Below are 15,970 nucleotides of genomic sequence, written 5' to 3'. Positions count from 1 at the left end.
TGAGGAACAAATGGGGATTTGTGGGAGAGGAGATTGGAGCCGGCTCTGAGAGAGGGTGAGAGCAAGGTCTGTGGGGTGGAGGAAGGCTGTGGCTTACACAGAGTGAACAGTGAGACGTCCTGCTGGCAGAAATGTTACAGGGCCCTTGAAAATGGTGTTGGCTGACTGCAGGCAGACTGTCTGTCTGAAAGAACCGTTGGGTTACTGAAGTCCCCAGTGGAGGCACACGCTGAGAAGTAGGCCCGTGTCCACTCACAAACGGGAAGGATGAAAGGCACAGCGCGGTTTATTTGTGCACACACGTGTGGTGCCCGCAGCACGTGCTCGCATTTAGCTGCTGAAGATCCACGGTGACATCCATCCCAAGGACAACTGAGACTCACTAAGATAGAATTTGAGGACCCTGTCTTCCTTCCCTCCGTCACGTATCCTCACACACAAGGAGGAGCAGACGGCAGCAGCAGTCAACAGGGGCAGCCCAGCGTGGGCAGACACTCCATTGTGAAGGAGCATCCGTACCGCTCAGCGGCAGACGGGAGAGGCTCCTAGGGAGACAGGATGGGCTGCAGCCCAAACTTTGCTGGGGACATTGGGTGTCCTAGCTCTGCCATGGTGGAAGCTCTGCCAAGGTAGGGGCCCGGGAAATGGTCACTCCTTTCCCGAGGCCCAGGCAGTAGAGACAATGGCCACAATGAACCCTGACAATGGGCAAGAACTCAAAGGAGCGGAAGGAAGATATTCCTTACTCTCTGCTATTTTGGACTTGGTGAGGGGCCAGAAGGACCTCCAGGGATCTCGAAAAAATCTGCTGGAAACGCTGGCAATTTTTCCTCCTGGCTGGCGGAGCTAGTTCTCAGCAACAACAGCTCCTGTACCCACCTTCCTGCAATGCCCTCGCAACAGAGTCCACGCGGGCTCGGTGCCAGGTGGCACACACTGTGCCCGCGGGAGCCCCCACATGCCTGCGCTCTCTGGGGCTCAAAGCCTGCCTGCCCCCTATGCCGCTGGGCTGCCATGCCCTCTCTCTTTCCCTGCACCCCACAGTATCCATCCTCTCCTCCTCTCTTGTAATATTGGAACATGCCAATGTCTAGCGGGGCACATCACTGCCCAGAATAAAGGCTACATGTCTGTTCCCTGCAGCTAAGTGTGGCTACCCGACTAAGTTTTGGCCAATGGGAGGCGAGCTGAAGTTTGGATGATGTGTGACCTTCCGTGCTTTGCCCTTTAAGGAAGCTGGCACGCCATGTCCCGCTGTGGGCCCTTCCTCCGCCTGGCAGGAGGTGTAACTCCCCTCCGATCTGCCTGGCTTGGGGTGCAGATGCCCCTGCCAGGAGGTTCGGTGGAGCCAGGGCCTGCCCTGGCCTTGCTGGCTCCAAGGTCCTCAGGGCCCAGAGAGGCACAATGCTGTGAGTCACTCCAGAGGGAGCCATGAAGGCTCCAGCAGGAGGACTGTAAGGAACACCGATGTCCCCCTGGGTAAGGGGAGGGCCGCCCCTTCAATGGTGAGAGCTGGCATTTCCTGCTGAGTGCAGTTCCCGGTGTGGAAATGGGCTCAACACTCATTACTCATTCGATCCTCCTTCCGGCCCTCAAGGTAGGCTTCTCTATTCCCATTTTGCAGGTGAGAAAGCTATGGTTTAGAAAGTGCCAGCCCGCCCAAGGGCTGTGGCTATTAATTGGTGAAGTCCAGATTCAAACCCACCTCTGTCTGGCCCCAAAACTTGTGCACTTAATCACTCCATTGTCCTCCTTCCCTAGCAGCTCTGGAGAGTCCTCGGATTTCTAATGTTGAACAACTGGACGCCCTGCCTGGGTGCTGTCACTCATCCCTGGGTGACTGGTCACTCCTGGATCTATGTCCCCACCCCTGTCTTCGTGTCTAAGCTTCCACGTGGATTCTTAGCTGCCTTTGAGCCATCTGACTTGATGGCTTATAGCCACCTCAGACACAAATACCCAGCACTTGCCGTATGCCTACCTTCAGCAGGTCTGTGTCCCCCCGCCGGGACCTGGCACCACCTTCCACTGTCACCGGGCTTAGCCTCAGCTCTCCTATGATTCCCTTCCCTACCTCGTGCCCTCATCACCTCCTAACACTTCTCCTTTCCATGCATGCTTCCGCTTTCTGCCCGATGGCTCTTCCCCCAAAGCAGAGGGCTCCAGGTCCCTTGACCCTTGGCTCTTGCCCAGAATCCTTCAGCAATTCCCTGTTTTCTACAGAATAGAGTCCAACTTTCCTTAGCACGGCCTTTGTTGCCCTGCTGCCTCCTCCCCACATGGAAGGACCACATTCAGTTTCTCCTTCTTCCTTAATAATAGAACCCTAATTTTTAGCTGCTCCTTCCAATAAAGACTACATTTTCTAGCTTCCCTTGCAGCTAGCTATGGCCATGTGACAAAGTTCTGGCCAAAGAGATATAAATGAAAGGGTTATATAAGCCCACCAGTAAAGCAGCTTACTAGGGAGTTGTCTTAGCTCAGAGGAATGCCCGTTGGGTCTGTCTCCTTCCTGATGCCTGGAACTCTGATGTGCTGGCTGGAGCTCCAGCATCCCTCTTGGTCTACAAAGTGAGCTGGAGAATGGAGGCCAATGCTAAAATGGTGGAGCAGAAGAGTAGAGAGAGCCTGGGTTCACTATGGCCATAGAGCTGTCATGGCTACCGTGAATGGTCTACCTTCAACTTATTTTATGTGAAAAATAAATGAACACCTCTGTTCATTTATGAACAGTCTAAGCCACTGTTCTTTTGGATGTTCTTTTTTTTTTTTTTTTTTTTTGAGACAGAGTCTCACTCTATTGCCTGGGCTAGAGTGCCATGGCGTCAGCCTAGCTCACAGCAACCTCAAACTCCTGGGCTCAAGCAATCCTCCTGCCTCAGTCTCCCGAGTAGCTGGGACTACAGGCATGCGCCACCATGCCCGGCTAATTTTTTCTATATATATGTTTATCTGTCCATATAATTTCTTTCTATTTTTAGTAGAGACGGGGTCTCACTCTTGCTCAGGCTGGTCTCGAACTCCTGAGCTCAAATGATCTGCCCACCTTGGCCTCCCAGAGTGCTAGGGATTACAGGTGTGAGCCACCGTACCCGGCCTGGATGTTCTCTTATATGTGAGCACCCCTAATCCTAACTGGCTGTGCACGACGACATTTCTATGCCTTTGCATATGCTGTTTCTTCTGCCTGGATGCCTTCTTTCCTTTCTTGGCTGTTGAAATCCTATTTACCTTTCGGGGCTCAATTTTAATATCTGTTGCTCCACAGAACAACCCCAACACCTCCAGTTTCCTAGGCCTCAGTTTCCTAGGCCCTCTTGTAGCACTAACCTGAATACCAGGGCATACATGACGTGGCTGAGGGGTGAGAATTGTGTTTTCTTCAGTCTCTCTTACCCAGAACTGGGACAGTGCTTGGTATGCAGTAGGGACCAAATTAATTCCTGTTGAACACACACACACACACACACACACACACACACACACGGGCAGGCACCATGGTCTTCCCAGCACAGACACCCTGACAGCTGTGTGTGGGATGACAGGGGAACAGGGAGAAGGAAAACAAGAAACCAAAAGAAGAAGGGGGCCGCCTCCCCGTTGCCCCTTCCCACCCCTTGAGCAGCCACACCAGGCTTGGAAGCTGTGCCCCCTCCCCAGGTTCCCCTCTCTGGCATGCTCCCTGCTAGCTCCCCCCGACACCCCGCTAGGAACTCAGGTGCTGGCCGGGCAGGAGCCAGAAGGTACTAGGGCTGTGGAGGTGCACAGCAGAATCAGGATCCAGGAAGACCAGAGCAGGGCAGGCAGGGCAGAAGTGACAGCACAGACCTAACTAGGGACCAGTGCCGTGCTGGCACACATTGGCCCTCTCCTGTCCTCTAGCCCCTAAGGCCCAAGGTGGGCTCCAGCTATTGACCCAGAGGGTTTGGTGGCCTTCCAGCGTTACTGGGTGCTCAGGGCCAGGCCAACCTGGCTGAGAGCAGTGCAGCGGCGACGCAGGTGCAGCGGCGGCTGGAGCCGTGGTGGCGGGACCGTTTGCTTCCAGGGTATTGGGCCGGCGGTCAGTTCCGCTTCTGTCCACCAGGCGGCGGTGCTGGCCAAGCCTTGCGGCTCCCGGGCGGGTGTCCGAGGGAGGCGGCCGCTCGCCGAATCCACAGCGCGGGCAGAACCCGTCTGTCGGGCGGCGAGGGGATTTATCCAATATACAGTTAAGGTGCAATTTACATGCCACCCGAAGGGCTGACGGAAGGCTCTTTCCTGACGTATACGCACCTGTGTCCTCACCGCCCGATCAAGGCGCAGGACTTTCCCAGCCCCCGGGGGCTCCGCGGTCGCCAGCGCCCCAAGGGAGCATTATTCCGGCTTGGAGCACCACGGGTCCGGCTGGCCCGAACTTCGTGTTGTTGTCTGGGGCTGTTACGACGCAGAACGCTGCTCTGAACATTTGTGTGCCAGACTTTGCGGACATTCACACCTAGTTCTGCACCTGGGAGTGGAAAGGCTGGGTCATGTGGCAGGCGGACAGGCAACTGTAAAGTGGCTGCCACACTGCACTGCTTGGCGCGGGCGAGTCCTTGCCGACCGCCCGCTGCGCCCACGCCCTGATTGTTCCAGCGCCGGTTTCCAGGCGTGGCAGCCCCGTGCCCTCTGAAATTCCAGCCTGGGGGGAAACCGATGGGTGCAGGCCAAGTGCACGACGGCAGGGGTCCCAGGGCCTTGCTGGCAGGGGCCACGCAGGGCTGGACTGCATGACAGTGTCGCAGTTTGGGCTGGGTTCCCCCTCCTGCTCGGCAGCAGGCTGGCATGAACCCTGGGGCGAGCCCAGGCTTCCTCCTCTGTCCGGCTCCTTCTCAGAGCGCTGGAGGCATCTTTTATGATGCATGTGAAGGCACTTAGTAATAATAATGGGGCCCTTGGCAAACAAGGCTGACTGCCACTGAAGGGTCCCAATGAGGCGACAGCTCAGCCTGGGGAAGGAGGGAGTGTGTCGGGGGGTGCGGGGTGGGGGGAGGCGGTGCAGAGGGCTCCGAAGCCTCAGCCCCCACCTCCCCTCCCCGGCGGGCACTCCTCGGCCTCCGCGCCTCCTGCAGTACCGACTGCCGCCAACAGGGGCCGCCCAATCACCGCGCAGTCGGGAGGCCGCCCTCCCCGCTGAGGGCCGGTCCCTCCCTTCTTGGGACAAGCCTGGGCAGCCACAGCTCGCCGGCCACAGCCTTGCGTTGCTGATGGCACTAGAGGGGAAGGCAGGGTGCAGTCTCTATCGTGGGACAGACTCCGCCTCACGCTCAGGGAACCAGCTAGTTAGCCGCTGTCTGTGACGCTGCCGCTGTCTGTCAGCCGCTCCGGCGGGGAGACACTCACTGTCAGCAGACGCTTCCGAGGGGCAGGCGGGCCACCGCGCCACAAAGCCTGGTTCTGTCACTTCCTGCCTTGTGGGCGTGAACAAATTGCTTAACCTTTTTGTGCCTCAGTTTCTCCATCTGTAAAATGGGAATGAGTCGCCATGGAGAGTCGCCATGAGGATTATCAAGTAAATACTGAACTTGGAACAGTAGTGGTTTTTAGGGGAGAAAAAGTGCTGTCTTTTCTCACCCATCACGAGGTTCATGGCTTCCCTGTATAACAAAAGACAGATCAGCAAGAGAAGAGCAAACCAATTATTTAATGTAAGTTTTACGAGACACAGAAATGAAGATGCAAGAAACAGGGAAAGCTGTGTGTTTTAGGCTTTGGTTTGGCGAAGAGTGGACAGTTGTACAGAAGCATGACTGGGCAAATGGGGGAGAGTTTGGAGACCCAGGTTGTCCCCCTGTGTTACCTTGGGCAGCTCCCTTGCCCCCCTTGGCCCTGGTGTTCCTGTGTGTAAAACAGGAAGCCAGGATGAGCTGGTCTGTGGGTCCCTTCCAGCCCTGACATGCTGTGACTTTGGTCTTAGTGAGGGTGTGAGGGTGACAACAGCTTTGCCCAGGTTGACTTCCAAAGACATTGCGGCAACCCTGGCCCTCCTCTCCCACACCAGCGGGGGGAGGGGCTACTGGTAGTAAACTGGGCGGCTCAGCCAGGCCGCTTTGTTCCGATTCTTCTCTCTGTCCCTGTGTCTTCAGAGATAAGGGTGGTAATGAGGGGCTTATGTACTACTCAGTACTCTCAGGGGAGAAGGGCAAAGGGAAGGTGAGAGTGGCTTTCCTAATCTGCTGTTTTCTCAGATGCCAAGGGGCCATACTTTCGGGTAGTGTGTGCTGAACTCTGTTAGTTTGTTAGATAAATAAACACGGGAGTATGTGGTGGGGGACCTGCCTGGGCATTCCTGTCCCCTACACACCAGGCCTAAGGCGAGCTTCAGTCTCTCAGAATGTCCCCTCCCCACCACCCAAAGTCCTGCAGATGGGACCACCCCACCCCCGCCAGCTGGCTTGGGCAGCCTGACATCCACAACTTGGCCAGTAATTTTCCAGGCAGGCTGAGGCTCCAGCCCTGATTTCCCCGATAAGATGCCATACATATCTCTTTTGTGGGAATGTGGTTTATCAACAAGGTGCTCTTGGCTCCAGCCAAGGGTAACCACCCAGGGCAGCCAGCACTGCAGGTGGAGCTGGGGAGGGGGAGGAGGGAAAAGGAGGGATCTCTGGGCCCCAGCACTGCCCAGAGACTGGTGGGGCTGCCAGAGGGCCTTGGGGGGGGACGGGGGTGCCCTGAGCCTGAATCCCTCAGGCTGCCCAGCCAGAACCATAAACCACAGGGCTGGGCCAGCAGGAACCATCAACCTTGGGCCCGTTGTGACTGGCATTGACTCCTCACTTGTTTGACTTTGGCCTTTGGAAGACTGGGCCTTTGCTTCTAGTGGAGAAACTGAGGGAGCTTGGCAGGGGTGTGGTGTGGGAGAGGAGGGCCAGGGTTGCCGCAATGTCTTTGGAAGTCAACCTGGGCAAAGCTGTTGTCACCCTCACACCCTCACTAAGACCAAAGTCACAGCATGTCAGGGCTGGAAGGGACCCACAGACCAGCTCATCCTGGCTTCCTGTTTTACACACAGGAACACCAGGGCCAAGGGGGGCAAGGGAGCTGCCCAAGGTAACACAGGGGGACAACCTGGGTCTCCAAACTCCCCCTGCTCTGCTATCCTAGCCAACCTCCCCAGACCAGGCAATGCACCCTCATTTCCTGCTCCCCATGGGCATGCATGGGGCCACCCATCCCTTGCTAAGTCCAGAATAGTCACTGATCGTGGCCTTGATCTGGGGTCTTGGGAAGGGCCTAGCCTGGAGGTTGAGGGCCAGGGTACTCACAAGCTTCCAAATCAACCCAGGGCCTTGCCTCCTAAAGTAAGGGCCACAGAACCACCTGGTTAGAAAAGCAGAATCCCAGGCAGGGCCCCCAACTTTCTGATCACTTTGCATTTTAACGGGTCTCCAGGAGATTCGTGTGAACGTGGCAAGGTGAGAAGCACTAGGTTAGAGCAAGCCTCTTCCCTCCATGAGCCTCAGTTTCCCTAACAGAAGTCACAGGGGCAGAACATCTCTGACTTCTTTGCCAGAGCTAACACACTGGGAGCCAGGCCTTCACTGTGACCTTCTGTGGGGCTATTTGCATTTTGTGGTGGCTTCCAGAAAGTGGAATTCTAGCTTCAGCAAGGCTGGGGGAATGATCAACCACTCTCCTCTTCTGTCTGCTTAACCCTCTTGTGTCTGCTAGAGACCCAGGGTAGGTGTAACTTCACAGGTCCTAGGATGGAGCTGATTCAATTCAATCCGCTTCAGCAATACTGATCGAGCACCTTGTGTGTGCCGGCGGTCTGTACCAGCGAATCTCCACCTTAGAATGATGCAAGATGCTTCTTAAAACTCCTGATGCCGGGGCCTCACCCCAGCCCTGTGGACTAGAGCCTTTGGGGGCAGGGCTGGGCATAGGTACTTATTAACGCACCTTGGGCAATTATAATGCACAGCTAGGTTGAGACTGGCTGGAAGTAAGAGAGAAGGCTGCTGGAAGACCTACCAGGGCCAGGTCCCCACTCTCTGTTTCCTTCTCTCAGGCCAGCCAGCTGCAAGCCAGGAGAACTCAGCAGGAAATCACCAGGAAATTCCCTGTATATGGTAATGCATGACAGCAACATCTAATTAATCATCAACCCTGTAACGTGATCCCTGTGGCCCATAAAAAGAGGACCTGCCGAGTCTTTGGAAACCTGTCCAGTGGCCTTCTCTAGACAGTTCCTGCTAGACCTGGGAACCTGTGCCCAAGGACCGCAGGCTGATGGGTGCCCAGCTCTGCTCCGAGGCCAGTAAGTAGACCTCCTACAAGCCCTGAGCTTGGTCCCTGGACCAGGGGTGCAGGAAGTGGAGGGGGCTCTGTCATTGCTGGGGTAGAAGTTCCAGGAGGTAGAGATGTGGTCAGTGTAAAGTCTACGGGGCCTGGTAGGATTCCAGTTCTGCCAAGTCCAGCTGTGGGATCTTGGGCAAGTCGCTTTGTCCTTGGGCCTCAGTTTCCTCATCTGCAGGCTGGGGACAGGCTTACAGGGCTGGTAGAACACACAAATCCAAAGGGTAATAAGCACGAAGGTTCTCTGCGAGCCTCACCCAAGGCCACTGGCATCCCTTAGTGGAAGGGCTGTGTGTGGGTGGGGATGGAGGACCTGGTCTTTTATCACCAGAGACTGGGGCTGCACATCTCTGGATCTGCCCTCCCAGGTAAAGGAGCTGGGGCTCAGGGCCCTTGTCCTCCTGGTGGGCACCCAAGGCTCATGCACGAGCCGCGGGCTGCACCCAGCACCGCCGCTGCTGCAGCCACTGTTTGGATTCCAGGCAGGGCAATGACGTGCCATAACGGAGGCAGCGTGGGAGTGTGGGGACTGGGAGCTGGGTCTGGGGTCCCCACTTCTGCCTGCAGGAACGTGGACTTGCACAGCCTTTCTAGGCTCTGAGTGCTTCCCCAGGAGGGTGGCGGGAAAAGTGAAGGAGGCTGCACGTGCTTATCAGCGCCTGGCACCCTGACAGGCTGCAGCTGGAGGGGTGGTGATGAAGAGGATGAAGACCCACAGAGGCGGCAGCTGGGTGCTGACCCCGTATCACTCGAATTCTGAGAGCCTGGAGAGTCTGTAATTTGACTCTACCTGTCCAGGGGTGGAGACGCCTAAGACTCTGACTTGTGTTCCCTGGACTTCCTGGCAGCCAGGGTGGATCCCTGTCCAGCCCCGCACTTGGTCCCACCCCACAGCAGCAGGGGAAGGTGGGGGCAGGCAGCGTAATTGGACAGCGTCCTCTATGGACACGTCACTCTGTCACTCCGTCACTCCACTTCTCTGAGTCTCAGGATCCTGCCTGAAAATGGGGCCGATAAAAAGGTGATGTTGCTCAGGCACTTGGGGCTCTGAACCCTGTGCCAGCCCAGCCACTGGGGACAGGCCTGCTTGGAGAGCCACATTTGGCCTGTGGCCACCTCCCACACAACCCACCCTGGGAGTGGGTGGCCTGGGTGGCCCCAGTCAAAGGGTGGGAGGACCCCTGCAGTCCATGTGGGAGAAGGCAGGCAGAGTAGAGGTGGCTGGTCACACCTTTCATGCCACTGAGACCTGGCTCCAAACTCAGGCAGCAGAGTCCTGGGCAAAGTAGGTGGATGCAGCCTGCAGGCCTTTGCGGGGCTGGCAGGGCGAGGGAGGGTTGCAGCCCCATGCAGTCTCGGCCGTGCTTTGAACCGCCACGCGGGAGAGTGCGTGGGGGGAGACTGAGCCCCAGTGGCCCTTTGTTCCCCAGCCAGAGGCGCCTTGCAAGGGCCACACTCAGGCAGGTCCTGAGGGGCTGCCTGAGTAGGGAGCAGAGCCTGGGTGTGCAGCAGAGAGGAGGGTACTGAAGTGTCCTGGCCGCAAAGTGACCTGTGCAGACAACTATGTCCCTTTGGCCCCCTCCTCTAACTGTGGTGACATGACAGCATAGCTCCCACGCTGCTGGGAAGGCTCCTTATGAGTGAGCTTTGCAGACTGTCAAGTTCCCATCCAGGGCAAGGCTTGCTTCTCTTGGGCTCCCCAGGCCCTCCCTGCCCCGCTGAGGGACTCATGTAGCCACCAAGGCCATTCCCCGGGAGTTCCTCCTCCTCCCTGGGCTGCCTCCCAGCCAGCCAGGTCCTCACTCCCCTCCCCCCCGCAGGAAGTGCAGGGGCAGTGAGCTCACCTCCCCTCGCGCCCCTGCAGGGGGTCAGCCTCTGTCCCTGGCACCTGCCCAGGGGGTAGGGTGGAAACTCCAGCCACAGCCAGGACGGGCTCATCTCTGCTAGTCACTGTCCAGGCCCAAGGTGCCGAGCATGACAGGTCTCCAGTTCCCCTGACCCCTGAGCTTGGTCCCTGGACCAGGGGTACAGGAAGTGGAGGGGCTCTGTGTCACTGCCGGGGCAGAAGTTCTTTCTTTCCGTGTAGGGGCTGCACTGGGTGGAGCTGGAGCGACTCCTGTTTGACCCTAGTTCTGCCCCTGGTTGCTGTGGGGCCAGGGCCGGCTGGTTGCCCACAGTCTGCCTCTCGGGGTGGCAGCAGGATTGGGTGTGGCGGCATGTGGACAGGGCTCAGATGCTGGTCACCATCTCCCACGCTGCCCCTCGACCAGGACCATTGCTCGGGTGCCTTTGCAAGCCCACTCCAGGGCTTCTCTCCAGGTCCCAGCTCAGGGATGGAAAGTGACCCAGCCAGGGGGGTGGCCTCTACCCTCCATGGTTTTGGCTGGTTACACCTGGTGCCCCCCCCCCCCAGCCCCCTGTCTTGCCAGGTGGGCAGTGAACAGGATCCCCGGGCAGGTGCCCCGAGACTCCAGGCCTTGAGTGGGCGGCACATCACTTTCGTATGTGAATGAGACTGGGCCCTGGGAGACAGTGACCTGTCTGGGTCAGCAGCAGGGCAGGACTAGAATCCGCATGTCAGACATGGCTGATCACTGTGCCCCTGCCCTCCACAAAGTGGCCTCAACAATGGTCACAAGGACAGGTTTGATGTCAGGGCCCCCCAGTCTGCTTCAGGTCTCCCTTTGTGCTGACTCAGGAACTTCTTGCTTAGGGACAGCCTCGAGGGACAGGGAGTCCGGGCAGACCTGTCGGGACAGGAGGGAGAGGTGTGGGCATTCCAGGAAGGTGCCGGTGCGGTCAGAGAGTGGGTGAGATAGGCAGGGCTCTGGGAGGGCCCTTCGGAAGTCCCAAAGTCAGGGAGAGCGCTCGTCCCTAACGCCTCCAGTAAGGGCATTTTAGGTAGGCTTATCTTTGGTCTGTGGAGGTCAGGGACAGATTCACTGTGACCTCAAGGGTGTCCCTGGTGCCTAACAGATTAAGCCTCCCCTCCCTGGTCCCTGCTGGAAGTTTGCAGGCATGTATGTGGTCAGAGGTTCCAGGGGAAGGTGACCTGCTCTGGGTGGGGAGGGGCCTTGTTCCTCTAGGTCAAGTTTGATTGAATTGACCTCTTTTTGTTTTTAACAGCAAGGGGTAAGCCAGCTCCCCTCCCCCAAGCCAGAAAGATCAGGGCCAGGCGGAGAATGGCAGGGGCTGGCAGGAGATTAGGCCTCAGGGCTGGCTAAGGGCAGCACAGTCCTGGGGCAGGAAACTCCACCGGCTTCCTCCAGGCGGGAACTGAGAGGAAGGACTGCCCAGCAAGGAGCTTTGCCCTCCTGGCTGCAGAGTGCAGTCATGCAGGAAGTCCACTGGTTTCAGAGCCAGCCCATGATTTTGAGGGGCTGACCTGGGACCCCCTCTCCAGCCTGTACCCCTACCCCATGGGAAGCAGCCGGCCCCCTTTCTCTCCCAGGACAAGGATGTCACCATCACCAGGGGCCACGGCCTTCACAAATAATGCAGGTTCCGTGTGGAAAGTGAGAAAGTCAGACAAGCAGAGGGGGAAACCTGGAGCACAGCTGGCACGTGGCCCATTCCCTCCCGTCATCCCTGGGTGTACAGAGAATAGATGTGGATAATACACACACACGTGCCTAACCAAACCTGCTCTGGCTTTTTTTTTTTTTTTAATTTCAGGATATTACGGGGGCACACATGTTTTGGTTACATAATTTGATTTTGTACAGTTTTTGAGTCAAAGTTATAATGGTGCCCTACACCCAGATAGTGTGCATTGTAGCCATTAGGTGAGTGAATTTACCCATTCCCCCGCCCCCACCTGCTTGATTTCCGTTGAGTTTTGCTTCCATATGTGCACATGAGTGTTGATCCATTAGTTCCATTTAGCATTGAGTACATGTGGTTTTGTTTGTTTTTCCATTCTTGTGATACTTCACTTAGAAGAATGGTCTCCAGTTCCCCCCAAGTTGTTACAAAAGATACTAGATCACCATTTTTTATGGCTGAGTAGTATTCCATGGTACCACATTTTATTAATCCGCTCATGTATTCATGGGCACTTGGGTTGTTTCCACATCAAGCCTGCTCTTTCTATGTAACAACAACGGGATTGATTGATCATGGGTGGCTCACCAACAGGCATCAGTTCCTTTAGTAGTCACAGCATGATGGAGGGAGGGGACCTGAGGCTTGGGGAGGTTAATGTTGTGAACTCAGACTTGGGACAGGCAAAGTGGGCTCCTCACCTGGCTCTAAGCAGGTCTCTGGGGTTCTGGGGAGGGTGGTGGTGGTGGAGTTGCGGGATCCCAGGGAGGTTGGGGACGTGGAAATGGTCCTCTGGCTGTAGGTCAAGGTGGCCCCGTAGTGCTGCTGGGGGAGGGTGTCAAAGTGGCTCTGGAGTTTGCAGGTGTGTCAAGGTGACCCCAGGGGCTGGGGACTCTGGGGTGCTGGTGGGTCCAGGCCCAGCCCACACTGACACTCTGCACTCCTGCCTCCTCATCCCGCAGACGGCAATTCCCCGGGAGAGGCGCTTCGCTTCCACTCGGAGGCCAAGGGCGCGCAGGTGCATCTGGACACCCGCGGCTGCACCGCGCACAGGTGCGCCACGTTCCACGACGGCATCGTGTTCAGCCAGCGGCCGGTGCTGCCGGGCGAGCGCGTGGCCCTGCGCGTGCTGCGACAGGAGGGCGGCTGGTGCGGCGGCCTCCGCGTGGGCTTCACGCGCCTGGACCCCGCGCGCGTGTCCGCGCCCAGCCTGCCGCCCTTCGTGTGCCCGGACCTGGAGGAGCAGAGCCCGACGTGGGCGGCCGTGCTGCCCGAGGGCTGCGCGCTCGAGGGGGATGTGGTCCGCTTCTGGGTGAACCGCTGCGGCTGGCTCTTCGCCAAGGTCAACGCCGGCCGCCGGCTCCTGCTGCGCAAGGGCGTGCTCATGGGCGCCCCGCTCTGGGCGGTGATGGACGTGTACGGGACCACCAAGGCCATCGAGCTTCTGGGTGAGACAACCGCGGGGACCCAGGCACAGCCCCGAGGAGCGGGTGGAGATGGAGGCTCGGGTGGTGCCCCACGCCCAAGACCCTAGTCATAGGGAGGGCAGCCTTGTCCCTAAAGAGTAAGATATGACCAGCACTCCAAACATCTGTTACAGGACTGATTACGTTTCACAAAGGAAGAAACATTCGGGCCGTTGCAGTCTAAGTAGGAGTTCACTGGAGACAAAGGCGGGAAGCAAAGGGGACATTAAGTGCGAGGGCTAGAGGTGCAAGGATTCTACCAGCAGGGGGAAAGAAACCAGAGCCACCCCTCTGCCGCTCCAGAGGAGAGTGGATTTCAGGGGAGCGCAGAAAGGCAGTAATAGCCCCAGCTACTCAGGAGGCTGAGGTGAGAGGATCACTTGAGGTCAGAAGTTTGAGGCTGCAGTGAGCTATGACGGCACCACTGCACTCCAGCCTGGGCGGCAGAGGGAGACTCCGCCTCAAAAAGGAAAAAAAGTACTCGCAGTCCATCCCTGCCCCCACTGAACTGGATTTTAAAATCGTTTGCCACAGCTTCTGGAGCCTCATGCCTTGGAGCACCTGATTTGACAGGTCTGGTGTAGGCCCCAGCACCTGTGTTCTCCCCGCCTTCTGGGACACATATCCGAGTTTGGAAACTAAGGTCACGCTGAGAGTCCGCACTCAGGCAGGGCAGCAGAGAGCAAAGAGGACGGGCCTGGAGGAGGGGCGGTTTAGGAGGAAGGATCAACGTGGCCAGGAGTTGGCTGGGCTAGGTGAAGCCGGGGAAGGAGTGGTCCAGGACAGGGTCTTAAAATCAGCTGGGAGCCCCAGCACTGTAACCCAGAAAAGAAAGGAGGGAGGCCTTTGCTGCAGGGCCTGGGTGGGATGGGCACCTGGGTTTGCTCTCTTGGGCTCTGAGTTTTCCTCTCTGCCTTAGATCCCACAGGCAGCCGGTTCCCCACAACTGTGCCGTCGGTCCTCAGCGACAAGCCTGCGCTTGAGCCTGAAGGTCAGTAGCCCGGGGTCAGGACTCGGGCCCCCGGGAGTGGGGTGCAAACAGGCCTGAGCCCTGTTGCTCAGTCAAGTCTCCCAGGGGCTTCGGACCCAACGATTTGGCTCTCCCTCTTGGAAACCTAAAAGCAATTTAACAGCTCTGCCTTCTAGAACATTGGCCAACTCTAAGTTACAAGAGCACATTTATGAGCAGTTAACGTTATTTTGTTCTTGCTTTATAAAAGCAATCCACACTCATTGTAAAGACTTTGCAAAGTCAAAATAAACATTAGAGGACAAAGAAGAAAGTTAAAAAAAGTCACCCATTACCTCTTGGGTGGATTTACTCCCCATACTTTGAGTTGTAGATATATACATATGTGTATACGGGGAATTGTTTGAAGTTTGTTTTCGTTTTCTCTAAATTGGAATTTGATATGTATGTATGTACATTATGCTTTTCTTCCCAATGTTTTTTCACTTGATCACATTGTAAGCATTTTCTCATAGGTAATATTCTTCAAACCATTACTGCATAGTTCTCTGTCCTGTGGTTGTAGCATGAGTAGGCTGCCCACCCCTTGCCCCCACATGCCCTGACCTATGTTGTCCCCCTTTCTAGCCACATCGGGAGAGGAGTGTGCCGTCTGCTTCCACCATGTTGCCAACACCTGCCTTGTTCCCTGTGGCCACACGCATTTCTGCAGCTCCTGTGCCTGGCGGGTCTTCAGGGACACAGCCAAGTGCCCCATGTGTCGCTGGCACATTGAGGCGGTAGCCCCGGCATGAGTCTCTCCTGCTCTGGGGACTGGTGTAGGCTCAGAAGAGGAGAAGGCTTCGTGGTGTGGGCGGCAGATTGGGCCTAGATCCAAGCCTGGCACAGAGGGAGGAGGTGCAGCGCCCCCTCTGTCTGGAGAACAGTCAGCAGCAGAGAGAGGAGCACAAGCGGGTGGTGGCTGCTTCCCCCACCCTTTCCCAGCAGGGGCTTGGCGAGAGGAGCAAGGAGAAGCTCCTTTTCCTGCCCACGCCAGAACTGTCCTTCTGATGCAGTGCTTTGTTCAGAGGGAGGGTCGCTCTTGATCCCTTGTTTTATAGCTGGGGAAGTTAAGGTATCTGCCCGTGTCTGGTGAGAGCCCTGCACAGCTGGGGCATTAAAGAACCTGGAGCAGAAGCTGAGCGGTATCTAGGAGGAACCAGTCCCGTGTGGAAGCCGGGTCACCTCCGACAAGTCCCCCGTAAAGTGGATCTGCAGTTACCTGCCCTGCCTACCTTTCAGGGTGGCTGTGAGGTCCCAATGAGATCATGCAGCTGAAGATGATTTAACACATGAAAACACACTGTTGTCATTATGGTTATTTCCTTGCCAATTTCTGAGATTATCAAAATAAAGTTTGTCTTTCATGAATGATTTACAAATGACTATGTCCCCCTCCCCACCTTTTTTGGCAATACTAGTAACCAGAGTAGACTATGTCCCCTTTGTGGCAGTCAGTGGGAGTGAGTAGAACTGTGGACTGGTCAGTATGATGGGGCATTTGGGGACAGACATGTCATTCTGTCCTCCCCAGACACACTCTCCAGTGATATATTGAAGGAAAAAGACTTCCCATCAAAAATTCTATACCAGCAAGATTGTCCTTCAAAAGTGAAGAAGAAATTAAGACATT

The 15,970-nt window shown here is 56.6% G+C and overlaps 1 protein-coding gene across 1 annotated transcript; it reads left to right on the top strand.

Moving 5' to 3' along the window:
- Nucleotides 1-8,159: 8,159 nt before the first annotated feature.
- NEURL3 (neuralized E3 ubiquitin protein ligase 3) lies at nt 8,160-15,708 on the top strand. Its single transcript, XM_045550132.1, has 4 exons — nt 8,160-8,281; nt 12,825-13,310; nt 14,248-14,319; nt 14,926-15,708. Exons 1-4 carry the CDS (start codon nt 8,254-8,256, stop codon nt 15,090-15,092), a joined length of 753 nt encoding a protein of 250 aa, XP_045406088.1. The 5' UTR covers nt 8,160-8,253; the 3' UTR covers nt 15,093-15,708.
- The last annotated feature ends 262 nt before the right edge of the window (nt 15,709-15,970 follow it).

This window comes from Lemur catta, chromosome 4 (genome assembly GCF_020740605.2).
Source record: "Lemur catta isolate mLemCat1 chromosome 4, mLemCat1.pri, whole genome shotgun sequence".
NCBI lineage: Eukaryota > Metazoa > Chordata > Mammalia > Primates > Lemuridae > Lemur > Lemur catta.
Note: the sequence above shows the minus strand (reverse complement) of the source record. Positions and strands in the feature narration are given on the sequence as shown.